The 13,720-nt window shown below is 44.0% G+C and overlaps 1 protein-coding gene across 3 annotated transcripts in view; it reads right to left on the reverse strand.

Moving 5' to 3' along the window:
* Window positions 1-13,720, reverse strand: part of SMURF1 (SMAD specific E3 ubiquitin protein ligase 1) — a 102,013-nt gene that overhangs the window by 14,629 nt on the left and 73,664 nt on the right. For 2 of the 3 annotated variants that reach the window (XM_033840984.2, XM_033840983.2), the window contains exons 3-11: window positions 12,582-12,690; window positions 10,792-10,925; window positions 10,570-10,635; window positions 9,247-9,322; window positions 7,518-7,759; window positions 6,722-6,806; window positions 4,937-5,083; window positions 3,707-3,905; window positions 2,180-2,283 (exon numbers count right to left, since the gene is read on the reverse strand). In XM_033840984.2, the coding sequence (XP_033696875.1) occupies window positions 2,180-2,283; window positions 3,707-3,905; window positions 4,937-5,083; window positions 6,722-6,806; window positions 7,518-7,759; window positions 9,247-9,322; window positions 10,570-10,635; window positions 10,792-10,925; window positions 12,582-12,690 (1,162 nt within the window). Of the gene's footprint in view, window positions 1-2,179; window positions 2,284-3,706; window positions 3,906-4,936; window positions 5,084-6,721; window positions 6,807-7,517; window positions 7,760-9,246; window positions 9,323-10,075; window positions 10,257-10,569; window positions 10,636-10,791; window positions 10,926-12,581; window positions 12,691-13,720 lie in introns of those variants that run through there. The other variant, XM_033840985.2, reaches the window with a different exon arrangement.

The raw sequence follows: 13,720 nt of genomic DNA on the forward strand, positions 1-13,720 counted from the left end.
AAAAGAAATAGATGTGAAATAACAGGAAAAGCACAAGGGCCTGGGATGCACTGTGCCAGGGGCAGGATTGCTCTTATACAGGGACATGCATGCGCCACGCAGGGCCACGGTGGGGAAGTCTGACCGTACAAGTACAGACAACGGCAGACTCGATATCTGGTGGTGACGGTGAGGAAAGACCCTTCAGATTGCTTCTGTTTCCTCAGTTAAATAGGAAGCAAAGTCAGCAGCTAAGAGTGAGGATGGGCGGAAGTGACGCCAGAGATCTGAGAAAGAGAACCACGGGGGAGCTAAAGTAGGTGCTGAACCCTCCTTGCGGCCGGTGGCTGTCGATGCAGAGAAAGACCAGCAGCATGGAAGTGTGTTCGCCTCCAGCCACATTCAGCTGCTCAGGCAATGCTCAGAGCAGCCTAAGGAGGGGATCTTCAGAGCTGGGGTTTTGCCAGGTAAGCACAGCAAACGGAAAGAGAGGCAAGGAAGTTATGAGGGGGCATGAGGGAGCGATTATGATGGTGGATTACGGGTAAGGAGGAAGTGAAGACAGGAGGGGCGTGAAAAACAGAAAAAAGGTGGTGGAACCTGTGGATGATGGGTGGCCATGGATGGGGTCAAATGAATTAGACGTGCCCAAAGCCACACTCTTCTCTGACAGTGACCCTGGGTGCTGAGAAGCAGTGGAGCAGTGTCTTCAGAGCTCTGAATGAGAACTGTTTTCCTTCTAGAAGCCTATAAAGGGCTAAACTACCAGTCAAACTGTAGATTATAAGACATTTTCAGACTCAAGATCTTAGAAAATCCCCCTCCCCCCCACACACACCCCTTCTAAGAAAGCTACTTGAGGATATATTCCAGTAACATAATGGAGGAAGCCAAGAAGAGGAAGCCATAGGACCCGTACAACAATGGCTCTAAGCCAAGAAAGCAGTGAAGTCCCTGAAGACAACGGCAGCGGGTCCAGAGAATCAACAGTCAGTCTGGACAGAGTCTCCACAAGAGAGATGCATGGAGCAAAGGGGGCGGGTGAGGATGGCCCAAGGTGAAGTTTAATGGGGCAACAGAGACAAGACCTGGCTTTAAGAAGAAAGAAAAAGAAGAAATTCTTGGGAAAATTAAAATTTGTTCAAAAGGATAAACTAAATGATAGAATACCACTTAATCCCTCAATGAACAATATTTACATTGTCATAATAATATAAAACAATGTACTGATTTTTCAACTCCTGTAAATAATAGGTAGACAAGCACAGGCGACTAACTTAATTTTGGTGACAGAACAAAATGTAAATCTTCAACCTTGATAATATACAAGTGATACTACAGATGACAGAATGTAAGAGGTAAGAGGTGGAAGGAATGCTGGAATGCTGAAGGGAAAGTCAGGAGTATTAATATCCTTTTCGCATGAAAAAGAGAGGTCAAGAGATAATGTCTCTAGCTGACCATGAAAAAATAATGGTGAAAAAACATTATATAAAGTTACAAAGACAATGATAGAACTAAAAATACTGATATTACAAAACTGAGGAGTATTAAATTAGATCCTCACCACAACCATTACCTGGTCTATCTGTGCCTATGACCATACATCATGAAATCAGTAGATAACATCAGAACTTGATCGAGTTGGTGATCTAGATGGTTGGTTATATTAGAAGAAACAGTTAAAAGAGCAGAAGAACAGTTGTCTCAAAGGTGAAAAGAGGTAAGACAGGAAACAGAATATAATCATGAAAAGCTACTATCTTTAAAATCATTTGCATAAACTATTTTGACCAAAATCTCATTTTACAAAACTTGTTTGACACAAATGCAACGTATATGCCTTCCTCCCACCCCTGAAAGTCCTCTAGTGAGAGAAGCAAGGCTGCCTCCGTATTAACTTCGGGTTCAGTCGGGCCACATGGAGAAGGGAGTAAGGGTAGAAGTTTAATAATTCATTCTTTCTAAGAAGGAAAGTGATGGTGAAGCGCACGCGCGTTCTTATGGGTCATGGCAAGATGCTAGCGTGGCACACGCTCTTAGGAATTCTTTTTCTAAGAACGCTCTCTGATGACAACACCTGAAGTCCTGACTGCTCCAAGACCAGCACCAGAAAGGGGCAAACGACTTCTCTGCAAATATTTGCTCACAGGTGCGCTCAAATCCACGCAGCAGGGAGGGGGGTACACAAGACTCTCACCTCGCCACCCCGCCATAGTCCAAACCTTCTTCTCCTCGGAATTTCACCATCAGTCGCTTTTTCAAGTCTTTTGGTCGCATCTTCATTATCTGGCGATAAGACTCCTGCACATCAAAATTACAGTTTCAGGGAGAAGAGCTCATCTTATTTTTAAAGTTATAAAATGATGAAAGGTTATTTATAATGGAGCTCAATTACAAATAAGCATCTGAGCTTATTTGTAAGCCTTTGAATCTGATTTTTGTCTGGTTCCTATTGAGAATGTCTAGTTGGCATCTAGGACATTGCTGCTTCCTTCACTTTTTCTCCCTCGGAAACAGCAAAGCGCATGGCAGGTGATACTGTACCTAAAGGAAACACACATTTATTCTCAGCACAATCATGACTTAAGAGTTGAACATCCTCGCTAGGGTTGATTTTCTCTGCACAAATTAATTCCAATGTGTCCTATAAATAATTGATATATTTTAACCAAAATGAAGACATCACAAGAGAGTCTGAATACTGAAAGAATTCTGAGCCTGATTTTACAACTGAAGTCAAAAATCACACTTTCCCACGGAGTCAAGAAAAAACAAGGAGAGTTTAAGTAAGACATAAAGCAGCTTACCAGACACAGAAAACATGCGGTCAGCCTAATAGTCCCTCAGATTCAGCATCTGGAGTGGAACCAGCTAAATGTCTGTAGGTATTTTCAGTGGAAAGGCACTTAAGGATCTTTTCTTGCTTCAAATTTAATGTAATTCAAAAGCTGGGTCCCAAGAGGCAAGAGGATGCTGAGTGGAAACGATCTGGCGGCAGCACCTCAAGAATTCGGCTCTTCTCTGTCCCCGGCAAACATTTACGATGCCCAGTGGGCAAAATCAGGCACTTCAGCTGATCCACTCATCGAGCTGTGCCCAAGCCTCCGTCCCTGCGCGGCCCCCTCAGCTGCTGTGGCCCAGTGAGAATCTGTGTCTCGTTTGATCATTTCTGCCAAGGATTCCACAAAGGCCCAAACAGCTGAGATTCTACTCATGATCGTGGGCCCGAGAAACGGGCCCTGCCTACCAAAGGCCCTGCCTGTTTAGGGACCCTGATCCCGCAGGGGAGCTGGACAAAGGCCAGAACCCTGCCCGGAACCATCAGTTCTTCCTCCTTCCAGAAGGGACAACAGGGAGGCCACTTAGCTTCTCTGAGGAGGCAACGCCACGAGGGGAAATCGCATGCAAGGCTGCAGCAGAAGGAATGCTTGATTCTAGGAAACCGTGCGGATGGCAGGAAGTAGAATCTGTACAACGCGCGCACAGGGATTTACAATATTATTTAGTACTAGTTTCTGTACAGATCTCTACCTTTTCACTCAGAAGTCATCGATTTTTAAACCTTTACCACAAGAGGAAATACAGTTCCCTCTCTCTGCATTTCATTTCAGAGAGAGGGAACTGCATTTCACTGAGCGATAAAATCAATCTCCGAAACACCAGACAGAAAGCAGAACTCACTGTCTACTGACAGGGAGGAAGATTCTGTGCCCGAACCCCGTACCTCAAATATTTCCTCTCTGGATACTTCGATGCGGCAGTGACCAGCTTGGGGTTGCTGAAGCGAGAGCTCGTGTCTGAGGACCTTCAGTTTCTGGACTAAATCTCTCTCGTATCTCTGGGCGGGAAGCTCCTCGTCTTCCACGGAGCCCTCACTGGGCAGTGGCAGCGGCTGGCTGGGCTCCTTTAGTTGGCACTGGTGACTGCAGAAGAACAGAAGCATCGAGGTCACCCCAAGAGCGGCGGCCAAGGTTGCTGCCAGCAGTGCACCCACACAAAAGGGACTGAGAGGGGAAGTCATTTCACCAAACTGCTAGTCAATATTTCTTATGGAAAAACTGCTGGTGGCCACCCTCAGGCTAAATAGATGTCTAGGATTCAGTCAAGGAGACCCTCCATCTCCGCATCTCATACATTATCGTTGCCATAAGTAAAAACAGAAACTGCTAGCATTCATCGCGCATCTAGTGCGTATCTGTGAGCCTGACCAACGCGCCATTAGATGTGCCTTGGGGGTGAGAGTTAAATGGAGTTGACGAGAGAGCTTTCAAAGCAGATGACCGTGGAGGGGGGCAAAATGCACAGGAGCAAACAAGTGAGATGCAGTGGTAACTACTCCTACTCATAACCGAGAGGTCTCCAAGCCCACTCATCAAAGGCAGAAGTCCAGACCTTCTGGACACAGTAGCATCTGTCCTGTTCAAGTTTTGCCGGTTCTATCAGCTGTCAATGACAAGTGCCCTGTGGGCTCTCATGTTCTGAGGACACAGCAAACCTGGAACGCGGAGTGTGGGAGCCAAGGTCATACCCAGGTCCACAGCCCCCGGGAATGATGGCCCGGGAAGAGGTTCCAGCAGGCAGTGCTCTGGACCAGCCCTCCCGGACAGCGGTGAGCGGGCGGGCACCAAGGAAAGCCTCACTTCACTGCTTCTCTAAGGCCATGTATCCCATCAGAGTGCTGCCCACGGAAGCTTCGTGAGTGAAGCCGCCCCACACTGCCAGCTCAGGGGATTTTATTTAGGCTGCAAGCTAGAACAGGGTGACAACAACATAGGACTTCAGGACCGCTCACAGCGGCTTGAGGGTTTAAAACGCAATTGTCCACCAAGTATTTATCATATTTTGCTTACGCTTATTCTCTGCTAACCAACAATGCAATCAAGAAATGAAGAAAAAAGTTAGTAGAAAACATGAAATTTTAACGAGGTCAACAAAGATTTGGTAAAAGTCTTACTTCATGATGTGGTGTAACCTTGGGTCTGTAAACTGGGTTGTTCGGTTATTATGATCTACAAAATATATTCTCCCGGAAACTGTACTTCGGACTTCCCAACCGGGTGGCAGTGGTCCAAGTTCATCACAGTTCACGCTGTTAAGGTCTCTACCAAAATGGAAGATACAGAGAGGTTTGTCCATCTGTGTGTGGAGGCCTAAGACCAAAACTTCCGTGAGAGAACCCGGGGCATCCCCTTATCCAGGGGCCGTGTCCCGGTCCTGCTAAGAGGGACAGTCGCGGCGCTACTTACGCCAGACTTGCACTGAGCCCAGGCCTCTGTGCCGCAAGTAGCAGCACAGTCCCGCAGATAAGCCGCACCCCTCAGAGCCTGTGGCCATGATAGGGAATGCGGTCTGCCCGGGGAGCACCATTCCTTCCACGAAAGAGGGCCAGAATAGTAGGAAGTATCTGAAGGCTGCTGGAAAACTCTCTGGATTCACAATTAAATGCTCAAGGTCAGAAAGGTTTCTGCATGGAAAAGCTCCCAAACAGTATACGTTTTTTCAAGCTGATGGGGACGTGTGAACATGCATTCGAAATCTTCCAATTCTAGACATCTGCACCGGGAAGAGGCCAACTCCTTTTTGAGTTGGCTTTGTTAATAAGCAAGACTTTCTAATTCTAACCTCTTGATTCATTATTTCAGTATACTCCACAGTCATCTGGGAGCACAGCATTACTGACCAAGATGCTTTTCTAATCAGGACCAAAGCCTGACATTCCTTCCAGTGAGTACTAAAGAGACACCTCATTCATTTGCAGGTAATATTTCCATTCTAATTACAGATACTGAATTGTAAATTCAACATAGATTTGGAAAATCAAAGACAGGAAGCTTGTTCTCAGATGAAACAAATCATGAATAAAAAGGTAATGAGCATTACTAAAAATGGTATTAGGAAGTAACGCTATTCTGAAACAAAAGAAAAATTTGTTTAAAGAAAAAAGGAAAGCAAAGCAAAGAGAAAAAAAGAAACTTAACTCCATTATGGGGTGGGGGTGGGGCAGGGGTCTCTTTGACCTGGGCTCAGATGTATGGCCTTGTAGAAGGAATTGGTATAGAAAAGCTTCATCTCCCCTGGGAATAGTCCCCAAGGGACTGAGGCAATAGGAAGAGTAAAGTAGAAGAGAGGGTAATAGAGTCTTTATATTTCCTTTTTAGCTTTTCATTATGGAAAATTTTAAGGATATAAAAAAAATAGAGAGAGACCATAGTGAATAACCAACTCTAACAATTACCAGCTTATCACCAGCCTGTTTCCAATGCTCCCCTATTGGCTTCCCCACCCCGATTATTTAAAGCATCACATCAGACATCATATCATTTCGCTCAGCAATATTTTTAGTTTAGAATGAGAGCAACACATCTTTAAGGGTTTATCGGTTTTTTTAAGTAAGTGCATTTGATTTAATCTAGGGCTGAGGGTCTTTTGCAGTTACATGATCTAATTTCAAGATCCAGGATTGCTTTCTAAAGGGCCCCCTTGCATTACAGCAGCTGCTGATCTACCAGCTGGAGAGTCAGGGGCGGGGCGGGGGGGGGGGGGTGCGGGCATCAGAGCTGGGACGGTCGCCCAGAGAGTCTGAGTCCAGCACCCCTGTTACAGGTCCCTCTGTTTGTGCTGCTGCTCTTCCAAGTTCACATCTTCACACCACAGGGGCTCTATCACCCACAGTCCGGGGTGGGGGGTCCAGGCAACTGCTGGAAAAGGGCCTTGATGGTGAGAATTTTAGGAAACTTACCTGGGTATCCTGGGGTCGTGCCACGTGCTAACTCCAGTCTGTGTGTGCAGGAAGTAAACCTGCCCCTGCACCGTTGTTCTCTGTTCTGCATGAGAAAGTGGGGGATACGGTAGTTACATTCAATTCCAAAGAGAGTTTTCAACCAATCCTGTAAGCACAGCGTCCCAGCTTCTTTCCAACAGTCTTTAAAAGCACCGAGAGAAGGGTTTGAAGAACAGCAGTTAACTTCTGCCTGGCATCTGCGAGTCACAAGCCCTGGTGGACCTTACTTCTCCTGTTCCCACTTGGAGGGGTGGCCACACCCCTGGACCTGCCACCTCGGGACTGACCCTACCTTGACCTCTGCCCCTGCATTAGCTCTTACTTCCGGTCTGATCTGCCACATCTACTTGGATTCCTCCTGCATTTAGGTGCTCCCTCTGTGGTTGTCAAAAGATCCCATCCTTTCACTCATACCCAAGGCCGTCCTCCCCACATTCAAATCCCAGGGCACTACAAATACCCCCATCCAGGCCCCTGCCCCACTCCTCTCGGTTTTCTTTGACATTCATTTGCCTAAAATCTTCACACAACTGCTACACTGGGAGATTGGAGCCATTGCGGACAAATTCATGACAAGAAAGATTTGTCAACCATCTCGGGTTACTCTTCTTTACACTGACACAACCATCGTGGGGCACACCTCTGCAAACATCAGCACTTCTGGCAGGTACGAGTCACTAAAAAAAGCTGAAAACATTAAAGCTGTCTGAAACATCACCGATCGCACTCGGGACAGCGGGGTGGATGCTCTCACCGTAGCCTTCGGGCAGTTCCGGGGACTGGTGGCCGTGAGGTCGGTTCTGCGGCGTCTGGAGTGACCCTCGGACCTCAGGACTTCGCAGTCGCTGGGCCTGAAGTCTTTGATCTTGACTCGGGGATTCCACAGACCTGCAGCCACCCCCGCCAGCAGCAGCCCCAGTGCCATCCGTGTAAGGGGCTGGTTCCTCCATGAAGCAGCTGAGTGGCCTTCCCGGCCCTGAGTCTTCGTACGCAGTTCTAGAAGGGGAAGACCACAGCCCACATCACAATGCCGGCTGAAGACTGAGAAGCACCCGTAAGTTCCATGCCACGCTCTCACTTCCATTTGTTTTGCTTTTCTTGAGCAATATGATAGAATGTCCCCAGTGCTTAGTTTCATATAATCCGTCCTGTCCTGTTTAATTGGAAAGCCAGACTTTTTCATGCGGAGCCCGTGACCAAAGGGAGCCATGTGTAAAGTGCCACTGAGGCCACTCGTAGGATTTCATCCTCAGGCAGAGGCAAACGGTTGGAAAACACCAACCTTGTTCTATAAGGAGCTCAGAAAGTGAGATTTCAGTTTTCTTGACTCAGAATCATATCCGAACATTCCATTTTCCTTGTCATTTTATTCTATAATAGAACTCCTGGTTACATAAAATACCACAATGACTTTAAAAGTGACTTTTAACATAAATCTTGATCCCCTGAACAATTGTGGAGACAATTTACCTTAATAGGCTATCTTCCCTTATAAGCAAGTACTTCTGAAAAACGTTCTACATTGAAAAAGTACAGAGAGACACACAAATTGAGAGACTAGTTCAGTGAATGCCCTGGGCTCACCACCCAGCTCCAGTGATTGTCTCGTGGCCACGCGCCCAACTTCTCCCCCCTGAGCTGGATTATTCTGAAACCAATCCCAACATTTTACCATTTCTTCCTTAAATATTTCAGCACAGACCTCTGGAAGATAGGCCTTTTACCATTATCATGACCCCAAAAATGTACGTTAATTTTTTTGATATCATCAAATACCAGTCAGTGTTCAAATTTATCCAGTCAACTGTCTCATTATTCAGGATCCAAACGAGGTCCATACACCGCATTTAATAGGTGTGTCCCTTAAATCTCTTTTATTAACTTATAGGTTCTCTTCCTTCCTTTTTAGTTATTTTTCTTGCAGTGTATTTGTTGAAGACACCAGGTTGTCTGCTACACTCTACAGGGTGCCCCCCTCTGGATGGAGCTTCTCCCCGGGGCTGTGCAACCCATTCCCGTCCCCTGGACCTCCAAGATGTAAGTTCATGTCAGATTATCCCTCTTTCATGATGTTGTCAGCAAGTATTGATGACATTAATAGTTAACTCATTGGGGAATTGAAAAATTGTGATAGTGACCAATGAGAATTTTTGAGGGTGTTTTTCGGTTTTGGGGTTTTTTAGAATTTATTTCTCCCTGTATCATTATGAACTCAATGGATTGCTTTAATCCACTGCAGTTATAATTCTTTCCTGATGCTCTTTGGCCAGCGGGAACCTCTGTAAATTGGATCCTGAGCCTTTGGGGCACTACCCCACTAGTTTTGACAGCTTCCTTTACAAACGAGGAAACTGGATCCCAGTGTTATCCCAAGACTGCACCTCAAGTATTCAACGCATTGAAAAGGTGTGAAGGAAACTTTCATGCAGTGCGAGAGCCTGGGCAGCAGAGAACTCAGTGGGCATCGCTGCAGTGATACGTACCCTTCATTTTCTAACAGCCCTCTGCAGTCTACCACGGACCCTCCAGTGCCTATTCTGTCTCGTGTCTGTAAACTGACTAAAAAGAAAAGAACATCCTGCATTAAAATCCAGTGGTATTTTATACAACTGTAACACAGTGAGCCATTGCAAATGTGTAATTTATGTATGATATTATTTTAAAAAGTGAGGCATATGTCTATACACACACATATACATTCCTATGCTTTCAAGTATGAAGCATCTCACTCATTGGCTGCACAGAACGCATACCACTTGGAACACTCCTTGTAAACGTGGAGCAGAAAGAGATGCTGTGTTGTCTGTGCTCTTCATCAAAATAACAGAACACAATTTCACTTCCTCCAAGGTACCTTATATTTTAAGAAGATTTTGACTTATGTTTAATAAGGACACAGAGAGCACTGTCAGTATGTGCAAGGTCTGGATGCACCTACGTGTCGATTCTCTGTCCCTACTATGAACAACAAAGACACTTATGAAGCTGCTTCCAGTTATTCATTTTTCCCCGGCACATCCCTCCACAAAGAAAAGAAGAAATCACAAATAGAAAGGCAGTAAGTGGGAACTCTGTCGTGACAGGAGTTTTCAGATGGATATCCACTGTCCATTTATCTTGGCTCAGGTCTACATAAGACAATACCTAAAAGATTTGGGGCCATAAGTCACTCTGGTGTGCTGCTGCAATACTGTTTTCTTTGATTGCTTGCAATGCATACAGTCAATATTTGGGTTACCCTGAAATGCTAATAAAAATGGGATGGATAACAGGATGAGCTACTTAACAGATAAATTACTTCCAATGGAATACCTCCAGTCAACGCTTTATGACATGAGCACATTTTATTTCTTCATTCTAAATAAGTCAGTCCTCTGTAAAATCATATTACATGGAAGTCTTCAGAAATTCTCTTTGCCTTTTACATATATGATGGGTCCTCCTGAAGAAACTATTTCTTAACTCTTGCATATGTGGCCACCATTTTTATCATCTGCATTTGGATAACATGACAAATTGTCAACTCATGTGATGATTAAAATTACATTACAAATTATAACCCTACATCTTTTTGTACCTTAGTCATTTTAACTCCACCTTGAATGACAGAATGAAGGGAATTAGATAAAATAATAAAAACCACATAAGATGAAATTGTTTAGTCCTGGAGAGATGGCCCCTGTATGGGGCCTGTCCTTCGAAGTATGTCACCATCGGTCAGTGCCTTTATGTGTTTTCTCAGTGATGAAGAGCTGAAGGTTAAGTCTGTAAAAATTATCTCTTTATACAGATGAGAAAGTTCTTACCCACTATTTGGCCACGAACTGCATCAGTATCTGAGGGGTTTAGTTTGCATAGATCCAAACGCTGGTCTGCAAACAAACAATTCAAAACTTAACCCAGGGAAATGTTAGCTAGAGAGGAAGGCAGGAATTCTGTATTCAGTATTCAAAGAAATAAAATAAAGAATGATGCCCCATAAGCCTTCTTCAGTTGCATTAAGAGGCAGAAAAACGTTGGGTTCTTACATCCAGTATCTTTTAATCTGCTGATGGCATTGGAGAGCAGCCGCACGCACCCCAGGAAGCCAGCTCCCTGCTTCTTGTGAATTTTCTTGTGGTTCCACACGCTGATGGTTATAGAATCCGTTTTCCCAACGTATCTGAAACCAACATGCAAACTCATTTTTAATTGTATTTCTCAATTGCGAAAGCCCATTGAGATTTTATCTGATTGACTTGTTAGTCCAGAAGAATCCTTTTAAAATAATTTTGGCTCTATATCCACAGCTAACAGGCACTTAATAAGTATATATCTACTAACTCAATGGGCTGGGAAAGGACTACAACTGGTTATGTAAGAAACACATGCAGACAACCACATAATGATAATAATCTTATAACAGAGATTTACTATATTTTTATAGTTCCAGAGGATAATGGCAGGATTCAAAAGTTCCCACCAGGACTTCCCTGGCGGTCCAGTGGTTAAGACTCTGCACTTCCACTGCAGGGGCACCGGTTCGATCCCTGGTCGGAGAACTAAGATCCTGCATACCGCATGGTGTGGCCAAAAACAAAACAAAAACAAAAACAAAACCCCAGCAATTAGGCTTAATAGAGAATACTAATTTGCAACAAAGGACTACTTACATCCATCCAAAGTACACAAAAGGGCACTAACTCAGACAGGAAACCTGCCGCTTTCTCTCAGTGTAGGTCAACCACAGAAGGGAGCTTTCGGGACATGGACTGACAACTACTTTCCAGGCTACTACCAGTGCCACAGTGTAACTGCAAATGAGCCTCAGGATCCAACTACTAAAAATCCCACTCAAACCCAGTTCAATTTGTGTTAGTAAAAAGCCAATAATAATCACTCAGCATTACTTGGACAAAAATTTCTTAGCAGGGACATGAAAACATAGGTGCCTAAAAAATAGATTTTCAAAGTGCGATCCACTTAACAAATGAATATAAGAAATCGTCTGATGGTGTGTGGGCTTACATACCTCCAGTCATACCAAACTTTATTTTCTCTTGCAGAAAATATATTTGTACTAAAAAGCAAAATTTTTAAAAAATCAACAGAAATATATATATATTATATATTTGTATCATAAATATGTAAAATAATAATAATGGGGGCTTCCCTGGTAGCGCAGTGGTTGAGAATCTGCCTGCTAATGCAGGGGACACGGGTTCGAGCCCTGGTCTGGGAGGATCCCACATGCCGCGGAGCAACTAGGCCCGTGAGCCACAACTACTGAGCCTGAGCATCTGGAGCCTGTGCTCCGCAACAAGAGAGGCCGCGATAGTGAGAGGCCCGCGCACTGCGATGAAGAGTGGCCCCCGCTTGCCACAACTAGAGAAAGCCCTCGCACAGAAACGAAGACCCAACACAGCAAAAATAAATTAATTAATAAACTCCTACCCCCAACATCTAAAAAAATAATAATAATAATGTATTTCAAATAATGCATTTTACAACCATGTTCTGGGTTTTGCTGAAAAAAACAGTAGCATATAGAGGACCTGAACTATGGCCCTTTTTTCCTGTTAGTATGGCCAGGAGATTGAAAGTTTGAAGACCACAGTTACAGAAGCAAACCATTAAAATATATGAAAATGTCAAACACAAGAACTTCCAAGTATATGAATTCTAAAAGTAGGCAGTATGTATTTGTTTGGCCATCCACGTTTGTTATCAGTAAGAAGTTTAATAATCCCTTTAAAAAAAAAAATTAAATGCTTCTCTTACAAGTTAGATACCAACTTTCCTGCCGCTCCCCAAGTGGCTTATAGGATAATCAACTCACAGATCGTAGTGCTGGTTCCACTTTGGGTCCAACGTGTTCTTCACAGTGTCCGTTGAGTGGCACTGCCCAGATCCATCCACAACGATCTTTGCAAAAGGGTCAGGGAGTCCTAGAGGAGAGGGGACAGCCACACTGGATGAGAAGACAGAACCCAGTCCTGCAAGTAAAGTGAGCTTCAAGGTCATCTATTTGATTAAGAAGACTACCCTGGTATATTTTTTCCTCAAGTTTAAGGTTAGTTTCAATCAGCAAAATAAATTCTTTCCATTAAGCTTTCTAAGAAAGACAACCCAGAATGACATCCTCCTCAGATTTTTAGAGGCTAGAAATGAAAACTCTAAATATAGGCTTAAATTCAAATTTCCATTTCTGATGATCGCTCAGTGGGGCTAGCTAAATGGAGGGAAAGGTGTCTACAATTATTTATATTTATACTTTTTAAAAAATAATAATACCTAGAAATCTTGTTTACTGGTCTTCATCTGTTTTATCTCTGGAAGCAAGTATTCACCGGGTTTTACTTAGGTAAGTTGCTAAATGCTGGAGTATGACTCAGACAGGTTTATAAGATCAGAGAGGCGGCCAGGTAAGGGTTTTAGAGATAGACCTGGACGTGAGCCATCACTCTGGAGCTTCTTAGCTACTTGAATAGAGCCTGCGAACCTAAGTCTCTTTACCTTTAAAGCATGAGATGAACCACTTAGGAACGGAGCAGCATTCTTGTGAGGATCAGAAAGAGTGTGAAAAATATCATGCTGCAGGGGCCTACTTTATAGCAGGTGAACTTCTTATGAGGTGATTCCTTCCTTTAGAAAAGGATCCTCCATTTATATTTTTATTACAATTCCTTTAATTACAAGGCTTTTAAAGTGTGATTTAATTGATCAAATTTGACCAACAATTTTACTCAAACCCAGACGTTTTATAGAAAAATGTCTGTATTGGAGCTGAGGATACGTCACCCAGCAGAAAGCAATACATTAATGGATGGAAAGACGGAAAACAGGGTGGTGGCTGGAATAGGGAATGAGAGAGTTGTTCTCGTATGAGTTATAAATTCTGTGCCTTGGAGCTATGGAGTCTCTATGTGGTAGTCAACTGGGAAAGGAAGCTTGTCAAACTGTGGATTTCTAGTCAGC

The sequence above is a fragment of the Tursiops truncatus genome, chromosome 15 (assembly GCF_011762595.2).
Source record: "Tursiops truncatus isolate mTurTru1 chromosome 15, mTurTru1.mat.Y, whole genome shotgun sequence".
Taxonomy (NCBI): Eukaryota; Metazoa; Chordata; class Mammalia; order Artiodactyla; family Delphinidae; genus Tursiops; species Tursiops truncatus.